The sequence below is a fragment of the Podarcis muralis genome, chromosome 14 (assembly GCF_964188315.1).
Source record: "Podarcis muralis chromosome 14, rPodMur119.hap1.1, whole genome shotgun sequence".
In the NCBI taxonomy this organism is placed as follows: domain Eukaryota; kingdom Metazoa; phylum Chordata; class Lepidosauria; order Squamata; family Lacertidae; genus Podarcis; species Podarcis muralis.
In genome coordinates, this window is record NC_135668.1 from 22,620,122 (window position 1) to 22,634,704 (window position 14,583).

Consider the following 14,583-nt stretch of genomic DNA (forward strand, 5'->3'; position numbering starts at 1 on the left):
ACACCCTAGGCCAACCCCAACCTCTCTCACCACCAAAGGAACACAAATGAACAACACAAACAATGCTGACACCAAACTCTACACACATTAAACATAATAGAAACACCGCCACCCGACCCCACCCCCATCCATCTTCCCTCTCTCCACCCCCCCTTTTCTTCCCTCTTTCTTTTTTCTTCTCCCCCTAATGCCTCAACAAATGAAATGGATTTGTAAAAATGTTACATAAAAAAAACAAACAAAAAACGAGGCACTACACTTCTGTAAAACAAGAAAATCCTTAATAAAATATATATATATTTTTTTTAAAAAAATTATTCTGCCAGGCATGTCAACCCGAATAAGCGTAAGTTGCAGGCTTACTGTAAATAAAAAAATAAAAATAATGTGCTCGTTGTGGGTGCTGCTTATGATCCCTGCACCCACTGGGAATGAGTTACTGCAGCTTCTTTTCTGAACGCTTCCCAACACATATTAACCACGGGAAGCAGCAATAAATCCCTGGGAATAGATTCCTCCTCATGCCCTTCCTGGAGCAAATTTGTTCTGTGCTCAGGTGGATTACTTCTAATTCCCTTGATATTTGTTTTTTTAATAAAACTCTCAAAGCCCATCCTATTCCTGAGCTTTCATTGGAAAGGCAACCCCCCCTTCCCCCCTTTTGCTTCTGTGATACCATTGCAGCACAATCCTAACCATGTCTACTCAGAAGTAAGTCCTATTGAATTCAGTGGGGCTTTCTCCCAGGTAAGTGGAGTTAGGATTGCAGACTTGAATCAGGCTGGTTGATACGTTTTAGGTTTTTTTCCTTTTAACAACAACAACAACAACATGCTTATGAAAAGAATGAGCAAAAAACAAGGAATTGTACATGTTAGCAAATCTTTAGTCCCCTCTCCTGCGAATGATTTAGTGCTTCTGCTTCATAACAAATGTTTAAATGCTTGAGTAGCCAGCCTTTTTGAGGGCCATTTGTAAATCTTGGACACCAGTTCAAGTTGCAATCTTTACACTGGAGAAGGGTGACCGCACAGACTTACAAACTGTCTTCCAGGAAGTCTTGAAGTCACTCAAAACTTGTCTGGAACTCCTCCAATTAAAACAAAGCTTGCCAACCTTTGGGGCACATTTGCAATTTTGAGAAAGCACTATGAGCACGTGTCACAAAATGGCTGCTGTGGGAGTGTGAGAACACAAAATCTGGTGGGCGCACTGGTGCTCACAAACACCACGTTGGAGATCCCTCAGTTAGAAGACCATCAAAAGCAGACCAGCAGTTTTGATAGACAGCTTTCGGGCCACTACTGATCTTCCTCAGCAATGTACATCCGCCAGGGAATGAATTATATTTACGCTGTGGTGCAAGCGTTGAAGAATATGATTCACCCTTCTGTAGTTTTAAGCACTAAAGGCCATTCAACTGTCTCATAACTCTGCCACCTCATTCTGAGGTATGTGTCAATGAGGTCTTAAAGGATGAAGGAGAAACTAAATTGTCAATCCCTGCATTCCCTTGTTATCTCAAAAAGTCACTTATGTGTACATTAGTTTCCTCATAACCAGTGTTGCTTGGGAAATATTGGAAACAAAAAAAATCAGTGCAGTTTTGAAAGGTTCAGTCCACCATCTTGATTCAAAATGGCATCCAGGTGTATCCAAACATAGATGAAAACCTGCTTCTTGACCTCAGGAAGCATCATGCAATATTTGGTTAGAGTATCTTAAGATACTCCAAATTGGTTCATTCCAAATGTGCATGGAATGAACCAAGAACTTTCCAAAACATAGAATCATAGAGTTGGAATAGACCACAAGGGCCATCGAGTCCAACCCCCTGCCAAACATATAGTAGACTTTTGTAATTTTCACACTTATTTAATTTGAATTGATGTTTCAACCACTTTATTTGAGCATTCAAACATTTCAAAAGAGTAACACATTTACCAAGATTTCATTAAGCACTCATTTCAAACGTAACTGCCAATTTCCTCTTCCACGTTCTCTTTTCAGAGTCATCAAGGATCAAATTCATTAAAACAGATCAACATCAGAATAGGATTAGTTCTAGCAAGACTTTTACACATCTCCCCTTTGGAGCGAATATTTACCTGAAATAGGGATCATTTTCACAAGAAATCACCCTTGAAATTAGGATGCAAAGCCGCCTTAATTTGCATAGGTGTTTTATCCATTTTAAGTAATTGTGCCCATTACAACCTTGTCAAATAATCCATTAGTAGGTGGTACCTGGGAGCATTTCCATCAGTTAAGGCAGATGACTGATTATTAACAGTTAATAGACTTAATGACCTGGATCATACATAATGCTAAGCGTTGGTTCATTTAAGGCAGCCTTCACCAACCTGGTGCCCTCCAGATGTTTTGGACTGTTAATTCCCATCATCTCTCACCATTGGCCATGCTGGCCTAGGATAATGAGAGTGTAACCCAAAACATCTGGAGGGCACCAGACTGGGGAAAGCTGTTTCAAAAATTGTTTAAACTATGGTTTGTTTAACAAAGCATGAGTTAACCATGATTTGTCCCACAGACAATCAAACAAACTATGGTTTGTTCCTCCAAACTTGGATTGTTTTTTAGCTGCTCTTGCCTCGTGCTTTATAGCTTGGTGAATACCTGAGTTGGGGCGGCCAAGCAAACCATAGTTAAAGAACAGTGCTAGGTTCACACTTCAATGCCAAGTAATCATTTTTAAAAAGTTGTAAGGTAACAACAAGCCGTGGCTTAAGATTGTGGTTTGTTGGGAGTAAACAAATCCCTGGACAGGCTCCAGACTATAAACCATAGTTTAATGCACCGTTGCTTAGTATTAATGTGCAAACCAGGGCAATATTTATGAATGCCGGATCTTTTGCAGGAAAGTTAAAAGAATGGAGCCTCATTTTATATGGAACAGCTGAGAGCCCATATTCCAATTCCAGCTCCCATCACTCCAGGTCAAGGATGCTGGAGATGCCATCTTCTGATATGGAAGCCTCAAAAGCAGCTTTCTTCCAAACTCAGATGGAGATACTGGAGGATGAAGAGGAATACACAGGTAAAGTGCACAAATCCCATTTCTCTGTCTGTCCCTTCCTCCCTCCCCTGCCTCAAACTCCACTTCCTTATGCAAACAACCGGAGCTGTCACTCCCCTCATCTTGGAAAAACTAGGAGATTGTTTGTAATCCAGTACACCAAGCCGTCTTATTGCCAAGTCCACCACAAGTACTATGAACAAAGATGGTGCTCCATTGACTTCCAAAAAAATTGACCCTATCCCAAACTAGTACAATGTTTTGTCCATTCTCCCTTGATGTTCAGCGAGTACAAGAATCCGTTCAGATTCCTGAAAATGTTGGGATTTGGTGTCCATGTTTCTAATTCCAAACTGGTTAATCCCAAATGCATGATGCGGCCCCTACTAGCATATAGGAAATTAAAACCACATTACAACAGGAAGTTTCCAAGCCTTTTGAGGTTATACAGATAAACTTCCGACAGGTATGGACAATGCCTGTTAAATTTCAGAATGCAAATTGATTTTGATTTATTGTATTTCTATGCCTCTTTCCATTTGAATGAATCCCAGAACAGCTTACAAACAACTAACAATAACATCATAGAACATCACAAAGGCAGCATAATTAATATAAAATAATTGACGACCATCAATAAAACAATTGCTGTCTATGAAGCACTGTTAACAAAGCAGCAACTAAAAATAAGCTGAGCGTCACAATTACAGCAAAAGTCATAATATATGATTAACAAATCAATGTGGCGTTCTACAAAACAGTATTAACATTAACAGATTAGCAACTGAAAAGATAAGCCCTGCTAAGTTTATGCACACACTCCCCACACCCCCATGACTCATTATTCAATTCATTAAAGTACACATGAAATACATACATATAAAGTGGGGATGCAGAAGTCCACACCACCAGTCCTTCCCCTTTTTCATGACCAGGGCATGGCAAATCTCTCAATTTCATTTTCTCAGTTTTTCAGTGTTATGCTTAGTTCTCCACATCAGCTTGCTTTTTCTTTTTAATTATTATTCCCTCATGAAATTTCATCAGTTTCGTGTTGATAATTTATCCTAATATACACAGATCTGTATGCAGTTTGGTGTAATATGCTCAGTTTTGCAAAGCAATTTCTCCTCCTCGTAGAAAGCATTTTTGTATGTTACTTTCACGCCTTTTTGCAAACTGTAGCCTATACCTTTTAGTACACATTTCTTCGCTAGAGGACTGCATAGCAAAATCCAGAAAAAGTGTGAATCTCGAAGGATGGCTGCGTTTAAGTTCCTGTATTTGCTTTGTAATGTATGAATTATGGTGGTTTGTCTTTAAATGTGAACTGAATCAAATTTATCCCATATCCCTTCCGGTGATTGGCAGAAACCAAAACAGAATGTTTTGGAAAACAATACAAATGGCAGAATGAGAACCACAATACAAATGTACTTAATTTGGCTATCTCCTACAGAGCCCAGAATTAACAGAGGGGATCTGGCTGTGCAGTTTAGGTTGCTTTAGCACAGATTTCTGATTTGTATCTCTTTGTGGGGTGGGCTCATGCACCACCCTGCGAATTAGTAAAAGCCATGGTTTTCCCAGTAGTGATGTATGGAAGTGAGAGCTGGACCATAAAGAAGGCTGATCGCCGAAGAATTGATGCTTTTGAACTGTGGTGCTGGAGGAGACTCCTGAGAGTCCCGTGGACTGCAAGAAGATCAAACGTATCTATTCTTAAGGAAATCAGCCCTGAGTGCTCACTGGAAGGACAGATCATGAAGCTGAGGCTCCAATACTTTGGCCACCTCATGAGAAGAGAAGACTCCCTGGAAAAGACCCTGATGTTGGGAAAGATTGAGGGCACAAGAAGAAGGGGACGACAGAGGACGAGATGGTTGGACAGTGTTCTCGAAGCTACAAACATGAGTCTGACCAAACTGCGGGAGGCAGTGGAAGATAGGAGTGCCTGGCGTGCTCTGGTCCATGGGGTCACAAAGAGTCGGACACGACTAAACGACTAAACAACAACAAATATGCAGCAAAGCACTATCGTATGATATGATAACTCCACACTGCATGTCAGGGTGCGCTACTAAGAAGGACTGAAGTGTGCCTTGAAAAGTGAGGGATATTTTATTCATGTACTTATTCCATTTCTTTCCTGCCCCTCCTGAAGGAGCCCAGGGCAGCAATACATCTGCTACTCCATTCTGTTCAGCATAGAGAGGCACCATGCAGTTGATGCCTACTATCTCCGCCAGTATATTGGCAGTGCCATCATCTCAAAGATGGAGTAAAAATGCAGTGGGATTCCAAAATGCACCGCTAAGCTATAGCTGACCCATGCTTCAGGGGGGATGACGCAGAGGCTTCAAGAAAAGCAGAGTTTCGTATCAGTGTCATGATGGACCAGATGATGGAATAGGAGTAGCCAATGTGGTTGGCCTCCAGATGTTGCTGGACTGTAACTCCCATCATCCCTGACCATGGGCCATACTGGCAGGGACTAATGAGAGTTGTAACCCAACAATATCTGGAGGGCACCACTTTTACTACCCCATGTTAGAGTTAGTAACTTTCCTGTAGTTTTGCTGGATCTTTAGAACCCTCCCCAGGAACATTGGCTTAACTGCTTTCCTCTCAATCTTCAGAAAACCAGAAATGCCTGTCTTGTTTCAGAGGGGTCCCATGCATCTGTGATCCCTCTCCTTTCTTTGAAAATATGTGGGCAGCAACCTCATCCTAAGTGAGGGGGATAAAGATGTGCAGCAGCTGACACAGCCTTGCTCAATACAGCAGGGTTGAGGATCTTGTGGCCTTCCAGCTGTTTCTGGGCTACAGCGCTCATCATCCTTGATCCCTGGCCATTCTGGTTGGAGCCAATGGGAGCTGAAGTACAGCAGCGCCCAGAGGACCACTGGTTCCCCATCCCACAGCTACAGCATGACAGGTGTGAAGCACCGCCGTTGCCTAGAAACCATTGCCTTGATAGTCTGGGAATACAGAATGCCCAGGAGGCAGTATTAACTTCTGTGTTGGTACGAGGAGCTACTGGAGCTGCTGTTGCTGGTGGTTTCACTTTTGTGTCTCTATGCCTATCTTTCTATATACATAAAAATGTAAGGCTGTCATCACGCAGCCCTTGTTGGAGGATTTGTAGTGGTGCATCACAATCCTAGATTTCATGAACTCCGAACAGGAGGAGGGAGCAAAACAGAAGGAAGGTTTAAAATGGCAGCTTTGAACAACAGCAGAGGCTTGAATAATTAAAGCAAGGATGGGGGGGGGGACAGAGGAGCTGTGAGGAGATATAGGTTAGGTGAGATGTAAAGGGAGAGGGGTGGGGTTTGGTGGGATTGGTAAGCAACACAAGCAAGGGTGGCAGTCCCTAGTAAATTTAGATGCATCTTTAAGGCTGAACTGTGTCTCCAGTTTTAATATAAGGGGGGGAACGCAACCACCCAACATCACGGATACCAGAAGTTTCAGAAATGTGCATGCTTTTTTAATGGACACCTCCTTGAGACAATTAAGTTGACAAGCTGTATTTCCAGGGCAAGACATTCAATTGGCCTGGTAGCTCCACTTTAGGCCTTGTAACTCTAAGCCCCATAAAGAAATGAGCAAGAAATGTGAGTTGCTGCTGCTGCTGCTGGCTTGGCTGATATCCTGTATACTAATATTATGGCTGCGAGATAAATGTTAGGTTCTGTTTGACTCTTGGTTTATACAGCCTCTTCCTGTGAGCCAAGAATTCAGGAGTAGGTGAATGGGTTTCTTTGGACAGAGCCCACTCCTCCTGTTAAAAACCGGCCGCAGATGCAGCTTTGTTGTCCTTCCAAGCTCTGCCCACCCCTCCCCAGCGCTATTAAATTATTCACACAAAATTTATTGTGGCATTTGGAGTCTTTTTCCAGGTGGTCTCATAAACGTTGGTGAAACCCTCAAAAATGTAGAATCGTACACAGCTGCATAGCTCAGCTCAGCTTTGAAACCTGTCCCAATATTGGACCTCTGTGTTTTGTGGGACATGCAAGTTCTTCCGCTCATTTATGTCATTTTGGGCTGCGCTTGCCATAATACCCTTGACACTTTTTGCTGGCAGTATCTGGATTCTAGAAGTAAACAAAACCAAGCTTAAGGGTACTTATACCTTTGACTGTATATATCAATACCAATAAAATCTGGACCCCAAACAAGACATTTTCAAAATTCAGGGATGGATTCCAGACAGACCAAAGCATTTGCACAGGGACAGTGAAGGGTGTGGCCTGGAGACAGTCCTGGGACTCAGCTATACAGCTGCAAATAAAACGTTTCCATGCTTTTGGGGCATTGGGGGGCACCTGGCCCCTACCCCCAAAATATTGGGGAGGGTCCAAAGGGCTCGGCCCCCAGGAGCTGGTGGCCCTTCCTCCGTGTGTTGCCTTTCAGCTAGATCTGCTATTTTCTCTGCATATGGTAAAGGGTAAAGGGACCCCTGATCATTAGGTCCAGTTGTGACCGACTCTGGGGTTGCGGCGCTCATCTCACTTTATTGGCCGAGGGAGCCGGCGTACAGCTTCCGGGTCATGTGGCCAGAATGACTAAGCCGCTTCTGGTGAACCAGAGCAGCGCACGGAAATGCCCGCCGGAGCGGTACCTATTGATCTACTTGCACTTTGACGTGCTTTCGAACTGCTAGGTTGGCAGGTGCAGGGACCAAGCAACGGGAGCTCACCCCATTGCGGGGATTCGAACCACTGACCTTCTGATCGGCAAGTCCTAGGCTCTGTGGATTAACCCACAGCGCCACCCGCTGTGCATAGACATGGGTCCCTATTTTCTGTGCATAGACATGGGCAAATGTTTTGGAGTGGTCTGTATCTTCTTTCAGAGTGACTTAAGTTGTGTTTTCCACAAGGTTTCATTGTTTGCAACAGAACTTGAATGCCATTCTCCTGAAACTGAAACACCTTGTATTTTCAGCGTCTGCAAATGCTTAGCTTTAGGAGCATACAGTGGCTAAAAAGCTCCCCTTTCATGCTGATTGAGCAGCTTTAGGATGCCAGAGATAGGGACCCTGCTACAGAAACAGCAATGACACCCCCCCGACCACTAAACCACTGATCATGGTGCAGTCTGAAGCAGAGCACCTAAAGGAGAGCTAAGTCGTGGACCCCCATTTTAAAACATAAGTTTCGTGCTCCTCGTGCCAGGCATACACCAACCGAAAGAGCCTTGCTGGCTTTTGGCTCTTGGTATGATTATGGTAAACCTTTGGGGTTGGGGAAGGAGGGAAAATGAGTGCAAAGTATTCCCAGCATTTTGGGGTTGGTTTTTGTTTTTTTTTAAATCCTACTGCTATGTGGTACACTTGATAGAATGTACACCGGATGCAATTTTGTGGGTTGAACTAGGAGGAGTTTTATATCTCTTCTTTCAGCAGAACTGTCTGTCTCTCTAAGGTCCGTGCCATACGGAATGTGGCGACAAAGGATGCGACGGCCCCAACGCTGACCAGTGCCTGAACTGTTTCCATTTCAGCCTCGGGAGCCTTAAAACTGGCAGGTAAAGTGGACAGAAGTCTTATCGCACATGTTAGCTTTCCGAAGGAGCAGGTGCGGTGGTTTAGTGGTGGGAGAGCTAGGTACAAAATTCCCACTCAGCCATGGGTGAGTGACCGTTCATTGTCTCTCAGCCTAACCTACCTCACAGGGTTGTTGTGTGAAGCTGAAATAGGGAGGGGGAGAAACAAGTACACCATCTCAAGCTCCTTAGGGGCAGGGCAACTGGATATAAATGTAAAAAACAAAACAAAATATTCCCATCATATCTATCTTTTCTAAAGTTAAGTTGTATTGATTTTTTTATGGAGTTAACTTTCAAGCATGCTGAGGTTTGCAGCCTCATAATTCTTCCAGTTTATGATTGACATAATATATATGAAACAGGGGGTCCAACAATGAGGTGAGGATTAGGTGAGGATGCGAGCTGCAGGCCTGGGTGGGTGCTTGTCTCCCTAACTCCTCCTCTTCTGTGGCCCCTTCTGTATATTATTGATATAATAATAATATTTTATTGTTTATACCCCACCCATCTGGCTGGGTTTCCCCAGCCACCCTGGGCTGCTCCCAACAGAATATTAAAAACATGATAAAACATCAAACATTAAAAGCTTCCCTGAACAGCCTTCAGATGTCTTCTAAAAGTCAGCTAGTTGTTTATTTCCTTGACATCTGATGGGAGGGCGTTCCACAGGGTGGGTGCCACTGCTGAGAAGGCCCTCTGCCTGGTTCCCTGTAACCTCGCTTCTCGCAGTGAGGGAACTGCCAGAAGGCCCTCGGAGCTGGACTTCCGTGTCCGGGCTTCAGTTTGTGGCCCAGGAGGTTTCCTAGAGGGAATGTGGTCCTTGGGCTGAAAAAGCTTCCCTGCCCTTGCTATAAAGCAACAGGACCCGATTGGCTTGATCCAGCAGTCTCTTCTTATGTCTCCGGAAGCCACATGCTGGCAAAGCAAACAGGTGAATGGGCGATCAGAGAACCATGCAACATTTAGATGGCAGGAAAGAACTGTGATGCTCACAATGGAGACAGGACCATAACAACTATGCTGGTTGTGCTGGAGCCCCTCACTTTCCTTGTGTTTCCCTCTCTCCCCCCCCAGGAAGTGTGTAAATTCCTGCCCCCCTGGCTACTTTGGGGACACTTCACAGCGGAAATGCCGCAGATGCTACAGGGGCTGTGAAGCTTGCTTGGGCAGAAGCCAGAACTCGTGCACAGCCTGCAAACGCGGCTTCTATCACCACCAAGAGACGAATACGTGTGTGATGCTGTGTCCAGCTGGATTTTACTCTGATGAGGGTAAGGAAAGGAAATGCTTCTCAGCTAAGGGCTGCTAACCAACTGAAGGTTTTTGTTTTGTTTTTACCCAGTATAATTGTCTCTGTGTTAATTGATTTCAAGTTGTGCATACTGCCAACCCCTCATTGTAGCTTCCCATCTTTAAGGGAAAATATTGAAGGGTAAGAGAGAGCACCTACAATTTGATAAACATACACCAACCCCCTTTGTTAGAATGAAAAGCTTTAGAAGTATTTTCTTTTTCATTCTCTCTCACAGTGACACGGTATAACCAAAACAGTCTCAACAAGTTCATAATTTGCAGCACCAGCCGTTAACATTTGTCCTTGCCCATTACAAATATACAAGCTTTTAATTATTATGCTGTTTTAATTCTTCAAAACAATGAGGTCTAGAAACTTACTAATTTAAAGTTCCAGTTACAGATGGGTAGCCGTGTTGGTCTGCCATAGTCAAAACAAAAAAAATTCCTTCCAGTAGCACCTTAAAGACCAACTAAGTTAGTTCTTGGTATGAGCTTTCGTGTGCATGCACACTTCTTCAGATACACTGAAACAGAAGTTGCCAGATCCTTCTATATAGTGAGAAGGTGGGGAGGGGTATTACTCAGAGGGGGGTGGGAATGGGTGATTGGCAGATAGCTGTAATGAGCCTGTTGACGACTATTAAGACTGCAGTAGGTCTTACAGGAAAAAGCAAGGGGTGAGAAGGTGAAAAATGGCTTTGTCATGTATAGTGAGATAAGAATCCAATGTCTTTATTCAGGCCAGGTGTCTCCATGGTTTTAAGTTTGGTAATGATTTGCAATTCAGCAGCTTCTCTTTCCAGTCTATTTCTGAAATTCCTTTGTAGTAAAACAGCTACTTTGAGATCTTGTATAGAATGTCCTGGGAGATTGAAGTGTTCTCCTACTGGTTTCTCTGTCTTGTGATTCTTGATGTCAGATTTATGTCCGTTTATTCTTTGGCGTAAGGTTTGGCCTGTTTGTCCAATATAGAGAGCTGAAGGACACTGTTGGCATTTGATGGCATACACAATGTTAGACGATGAGCAATTAAATAGTCCAGAGATGGTGTGTGTGATGTTGTTGGGGCCAGTAATGGTGTTGTCCGGGTGTATGTGGCAGCAAAGTTGGCATCTGGGTTTATTGCAGGCTCTGGTGCCAGTGTCCGTGTTAAGTCTGGTTGTAGTATTATTGTGGGTTAGGAGTTGTTTAAGATTGGGTGGCTGTCTGTAGGCAATGAAAGGTCTTCCTCCCAGAGCTTGAGAAAGAGAACTGTCATTGTCCAGGAGAGGTTGTAGATCTCTGATGATGCGTTGTACTGTTTTAACTTGGGAGCTGTATGTGATGACTAGAGGAGTTCTGTTATTTTCTTTTTTGGGTCTGTCTTGCAGCAAGTTCTCTCTGGGTATCAGTCTGGCTCTGTTGATCTGTTGTCTAACTTCATCTGCTGGGTATTTTAGTTCTAAAAAGGTTTGCTGTAGATCTCTTAGGTGAGAGTCTCTGTCTGTAGAATTGGAACAGATACGGCTGTAACGTAGTGCCTGGCTATAAACAATGGACTGTTTGGTATGTTTGGGATGGTGGCTAGAGGCATGTAGATATGTTTGACGGTCAGTTGGTTTACGGTATAAGGTGGTGTCTATGCGCCCATCCTGTATTTTTATAGTAGTGTCCAAAAAATGTATTTCTTGCATAGATTGATTCATTGTTAGGTTGATTGTGGGGTGAAAATCATTGAATTTCTGGTGGAAGGTGTTCAGGGTCTGTTGACCATGTGTCCAGATGATAAAAATATCATCAATGTATCGCAGGTACAAGAGAGGTTTGAGTGGGTAGGAGTTTAGGAAACGTTGTTCTAAATCTGCCATGAAGATGTTGGCATACTGTGGGGCCATGCGGGTGCCCATTGCTGTGCCGCTGATCTGAAGGAACAGGTCATCACCGAATTTGAAGTTGTTGTGGGTAAGGACAAATTGGCAGAGTTTGGTGGCAAAGTCCGCTGTGGTTTTATCTGAAATGGTGTTCCTTATAGCTTGTAAACCATCGTTGTGTGGGATGTTGGTATACAGAGATTCCACATCCATAGTAGCTAGTATAGTGTTGTTGGGAAGATTATTTAAAGATTGTATTTTCCTCAGGAAATCTGTGGTGTCACGTACATAGCTGGGAGCACTGATGGCATATGGTTTCAGAACAGTGTCCATATAACCGGAGACACCCACTGTGATAGTGCCAATACCTGAAATGATGGGGCGTCCTGGATTTCCTGGTTTGTGTATTTTAGGTAGAAGATAGAAAGTTCCTGGTCGAGGTTCTGTTGGTGTGTTGGTGAGGATCTGTTCTTGGATGTGTGGGGGTAGCTCCTTAACAATCTTGTTCAGTTCTTTTTTGTATTCTTGTGTGGGGTCTGAGTCCAATTTTATGTAAAAGGCGGTATTGGAAAGTTGTCTGTGAGCCTCCTGGATGTAGTCAGTTTTGTTCATGATGACGACAGCTCCACCTTTGTCTGCTTCTTTAATTATAATGTCTGGGTTGTTTCTGAGATTATCTATGGCTCTCCTTTCAGCATGGTTTAGATTTTGTTGTAAGCGGTGGTGTTTTCTGGTCACATCTGTTTGTATTCTGTGGCGGAAGCAGTCAATGTACAAGTCCAGTGTGGTATTGCGTCCATCAGGAGGAGTCCATGTGGAGTCTCTTTTTGTGTAACACTTTTTCGGTGGTAGTTGGTGGTCAGTGTTCTGTTGGGAGGATGGTGGTTGTTCTCCAGTGGGTTGAGAGGTGTTGTGTTGTGAAGTTGTTGCTTGTTCTGCTTTGTCTTGTTGTTGTGTGTGTTGAAAATACTCCTTAAGGCGTAAACGGCGGAAAAATGCTTCCAAGTCCCCGTAGAACTGAATCATGTGTGGGGATTTGGCAGGGCAGAATGACAGTCCACGTGAAAGGACTGATTCCTCAGCTGGGCTGAGTGCTTGCTGTGAGAGATTGACAATATTGTTGATCTTGTTTTGATTGGTAGCCTGTAGGTTGGAAAGGTTAGAGAGTTTCTTGTTTTTCTGTTTTTTCAGTAGCTCCAGTTGAGAGAGGTAAATGTTATGTTTTTCCTTTTGGAACTCTTGCCAAGCTTGGTGGTTCCTGATAGAGTTGTCCAATACAAGGAGTTCCTCCTTTATTAGCTTCTGTTTAGAGTAGAGAACGCTGATCAGATGTTTGAGCAGCTTCTTAGAGAAAGTGTTGCATAGTTTTCTTGCATATTCAGTGGGATATGTGGATTGTAGAGGGTTCTTAATTCTAAGACCCTTGGGTATAATGTCCAGGTTCTTGCATTTAGTAAGAAAGAAAGAAAACTTCTTTCTTACTAAATGCAAGAACCTGGACATTATACCCAAGGGTCTTAGAATTAAGAACCCTCTACAATCCACATATCCCACTGAATATGCAAGAAAACTATGCAACACTTTCTCTAAGAAGCTGCTCAAACATCTGATCAGCGTTCTCTACTCTAAACAGAAGCTAATAAAGGAGGAACTCCTTGTATTGGACAACTCTATCAGGAACCACCAAGCTTGGCAAGAGTTCCAAAAGGAAAAACATAACATTTACCTCTCTCAACTGGAGCTACTGAAAAAACAGAAAAACAAGAAACTCTCTAACCTTTCCAACCTACAGGCTACCAATCAAAACAAGATCAACAATATTGTCAATCTCTCACAGCAAGCACTCAGCCCAGCTGAGGAATCAGTCCTTTCACGTGGACTGTCATTCTGCCCTGCCAAATCCCCACACATGATTCAGTTCTACGGGGACTTGGAAGCATTTTTCCGCCGTTTACGCCTTAAGGAGTATTTTCAACACACACAACAACAAGACAAAGCAGAACAAGCAACAACTTCACAACACAACACCTCTCAACCCACTGGAGAACAACCACCATCCTCCCAACAGAACACTGACCACCAACTACCACCGAAAAAGTGTTACACAAAAAGAGACTCCACATGGACTCCTCCTGATGGACGCAATACCACACTGGACTTGTACATTGACTGCTTCCGCCACAGAATACAAACAGATGTGACCAGAAAACACCACCGCTTACAACAAAATCTAAACCATGCTGAAAGGAGAGCCATAGATAATCTCAGAAACAACCCAGACATTATAATTAAAGAAGCAGACAAAGGTGGAGCTGTCGTCATCATGAACAAAACTGACTACATCCAGGAGGCTCACAGACAACTTTCCAATACCGCCTTTTACATAAAATTGGACTCAGACCCCACACAAGAATACAAAAAAGAACTGAACAAGATTGTTAAGGAGCTACCCCCACACATCCAAGAACAGATCCTCACCAACACACCAACAGAACCTCGACCAGGAACTTTCTATCTTCTACCTAAAATACACAAACCAGGAAATCCAGGACGCCCCATCATTTCAGGTATTGGCACTATCACAGTGGGTGTCTCCGGTTATATGGACACTGTTCTGAAACCATATGCCATCAGTGCTCCCAGCTATGTACGTGACACCACAGATTTCCTGAGGAAAATACAATCTTTAAATAATCTTCCCAACAACACTATACTAGCTACTATGGATGTGGAATCTCTGTATACCAACATCCCACACAACGATGGTTTACAAGCTATAAGGAACACCATTTCAGATAAAACCACAGCGGACTTTGCCACCAAACTCTGCCAATTTGTCCT

General features: G+C 43.4%; 1 protein-coding gene and 1 long non-coding RNA gene across 4 annotated transcripts in view; one reads left to right on the forward strand and one right to left on the reverse strand.

The window, feature by feature from the left end:
• Nucleotides 1-14,583, forward strand: part of PCSK6 (proprotein convertase subtilisin/kexin type 6) — a 110,273-nt gene that overhangs the window by 77,584 nt on the left and 18,106 nt on the right. For 2 of the 3 annotated variants that reach the window (XM_077918974.1, XM_028707199.2), the window contains exons 14-16: nt 2,879-3,058; nt 8,473-8,575; nt 9,671-9,867. In XM_077918974.1, coding sequence (XP_077775100.1) covers nt 2,879-3,058; nt 8,473-8,575; nt 9,671-9,867 — 480 coding nt within the window. Of the gene's footprint in view, nt 1-2,878; nt 3,059-8,453; nt 8,576-9,670; nt 9,868-14,583 lie in introns of those variants that run through there. The other variant, XR_003703772.2, reaches the window with a different exon arrangement.
• Nucleotides 1,886-14,583, reverse strand: part of LOC114584969 (uncharacterized) — a 36,910-nt gene continuing 24,212 nt past the window's right edge. The window contains exon 2 of the long non-coding RNA XR_003703773.2: nt 1,886-7,140. This is a non-coding gene — a long non-coding RNA (uncharacterized LOC114584969). The remainder of the gene's footprint in view (nt 7,141-14,583) is intronic.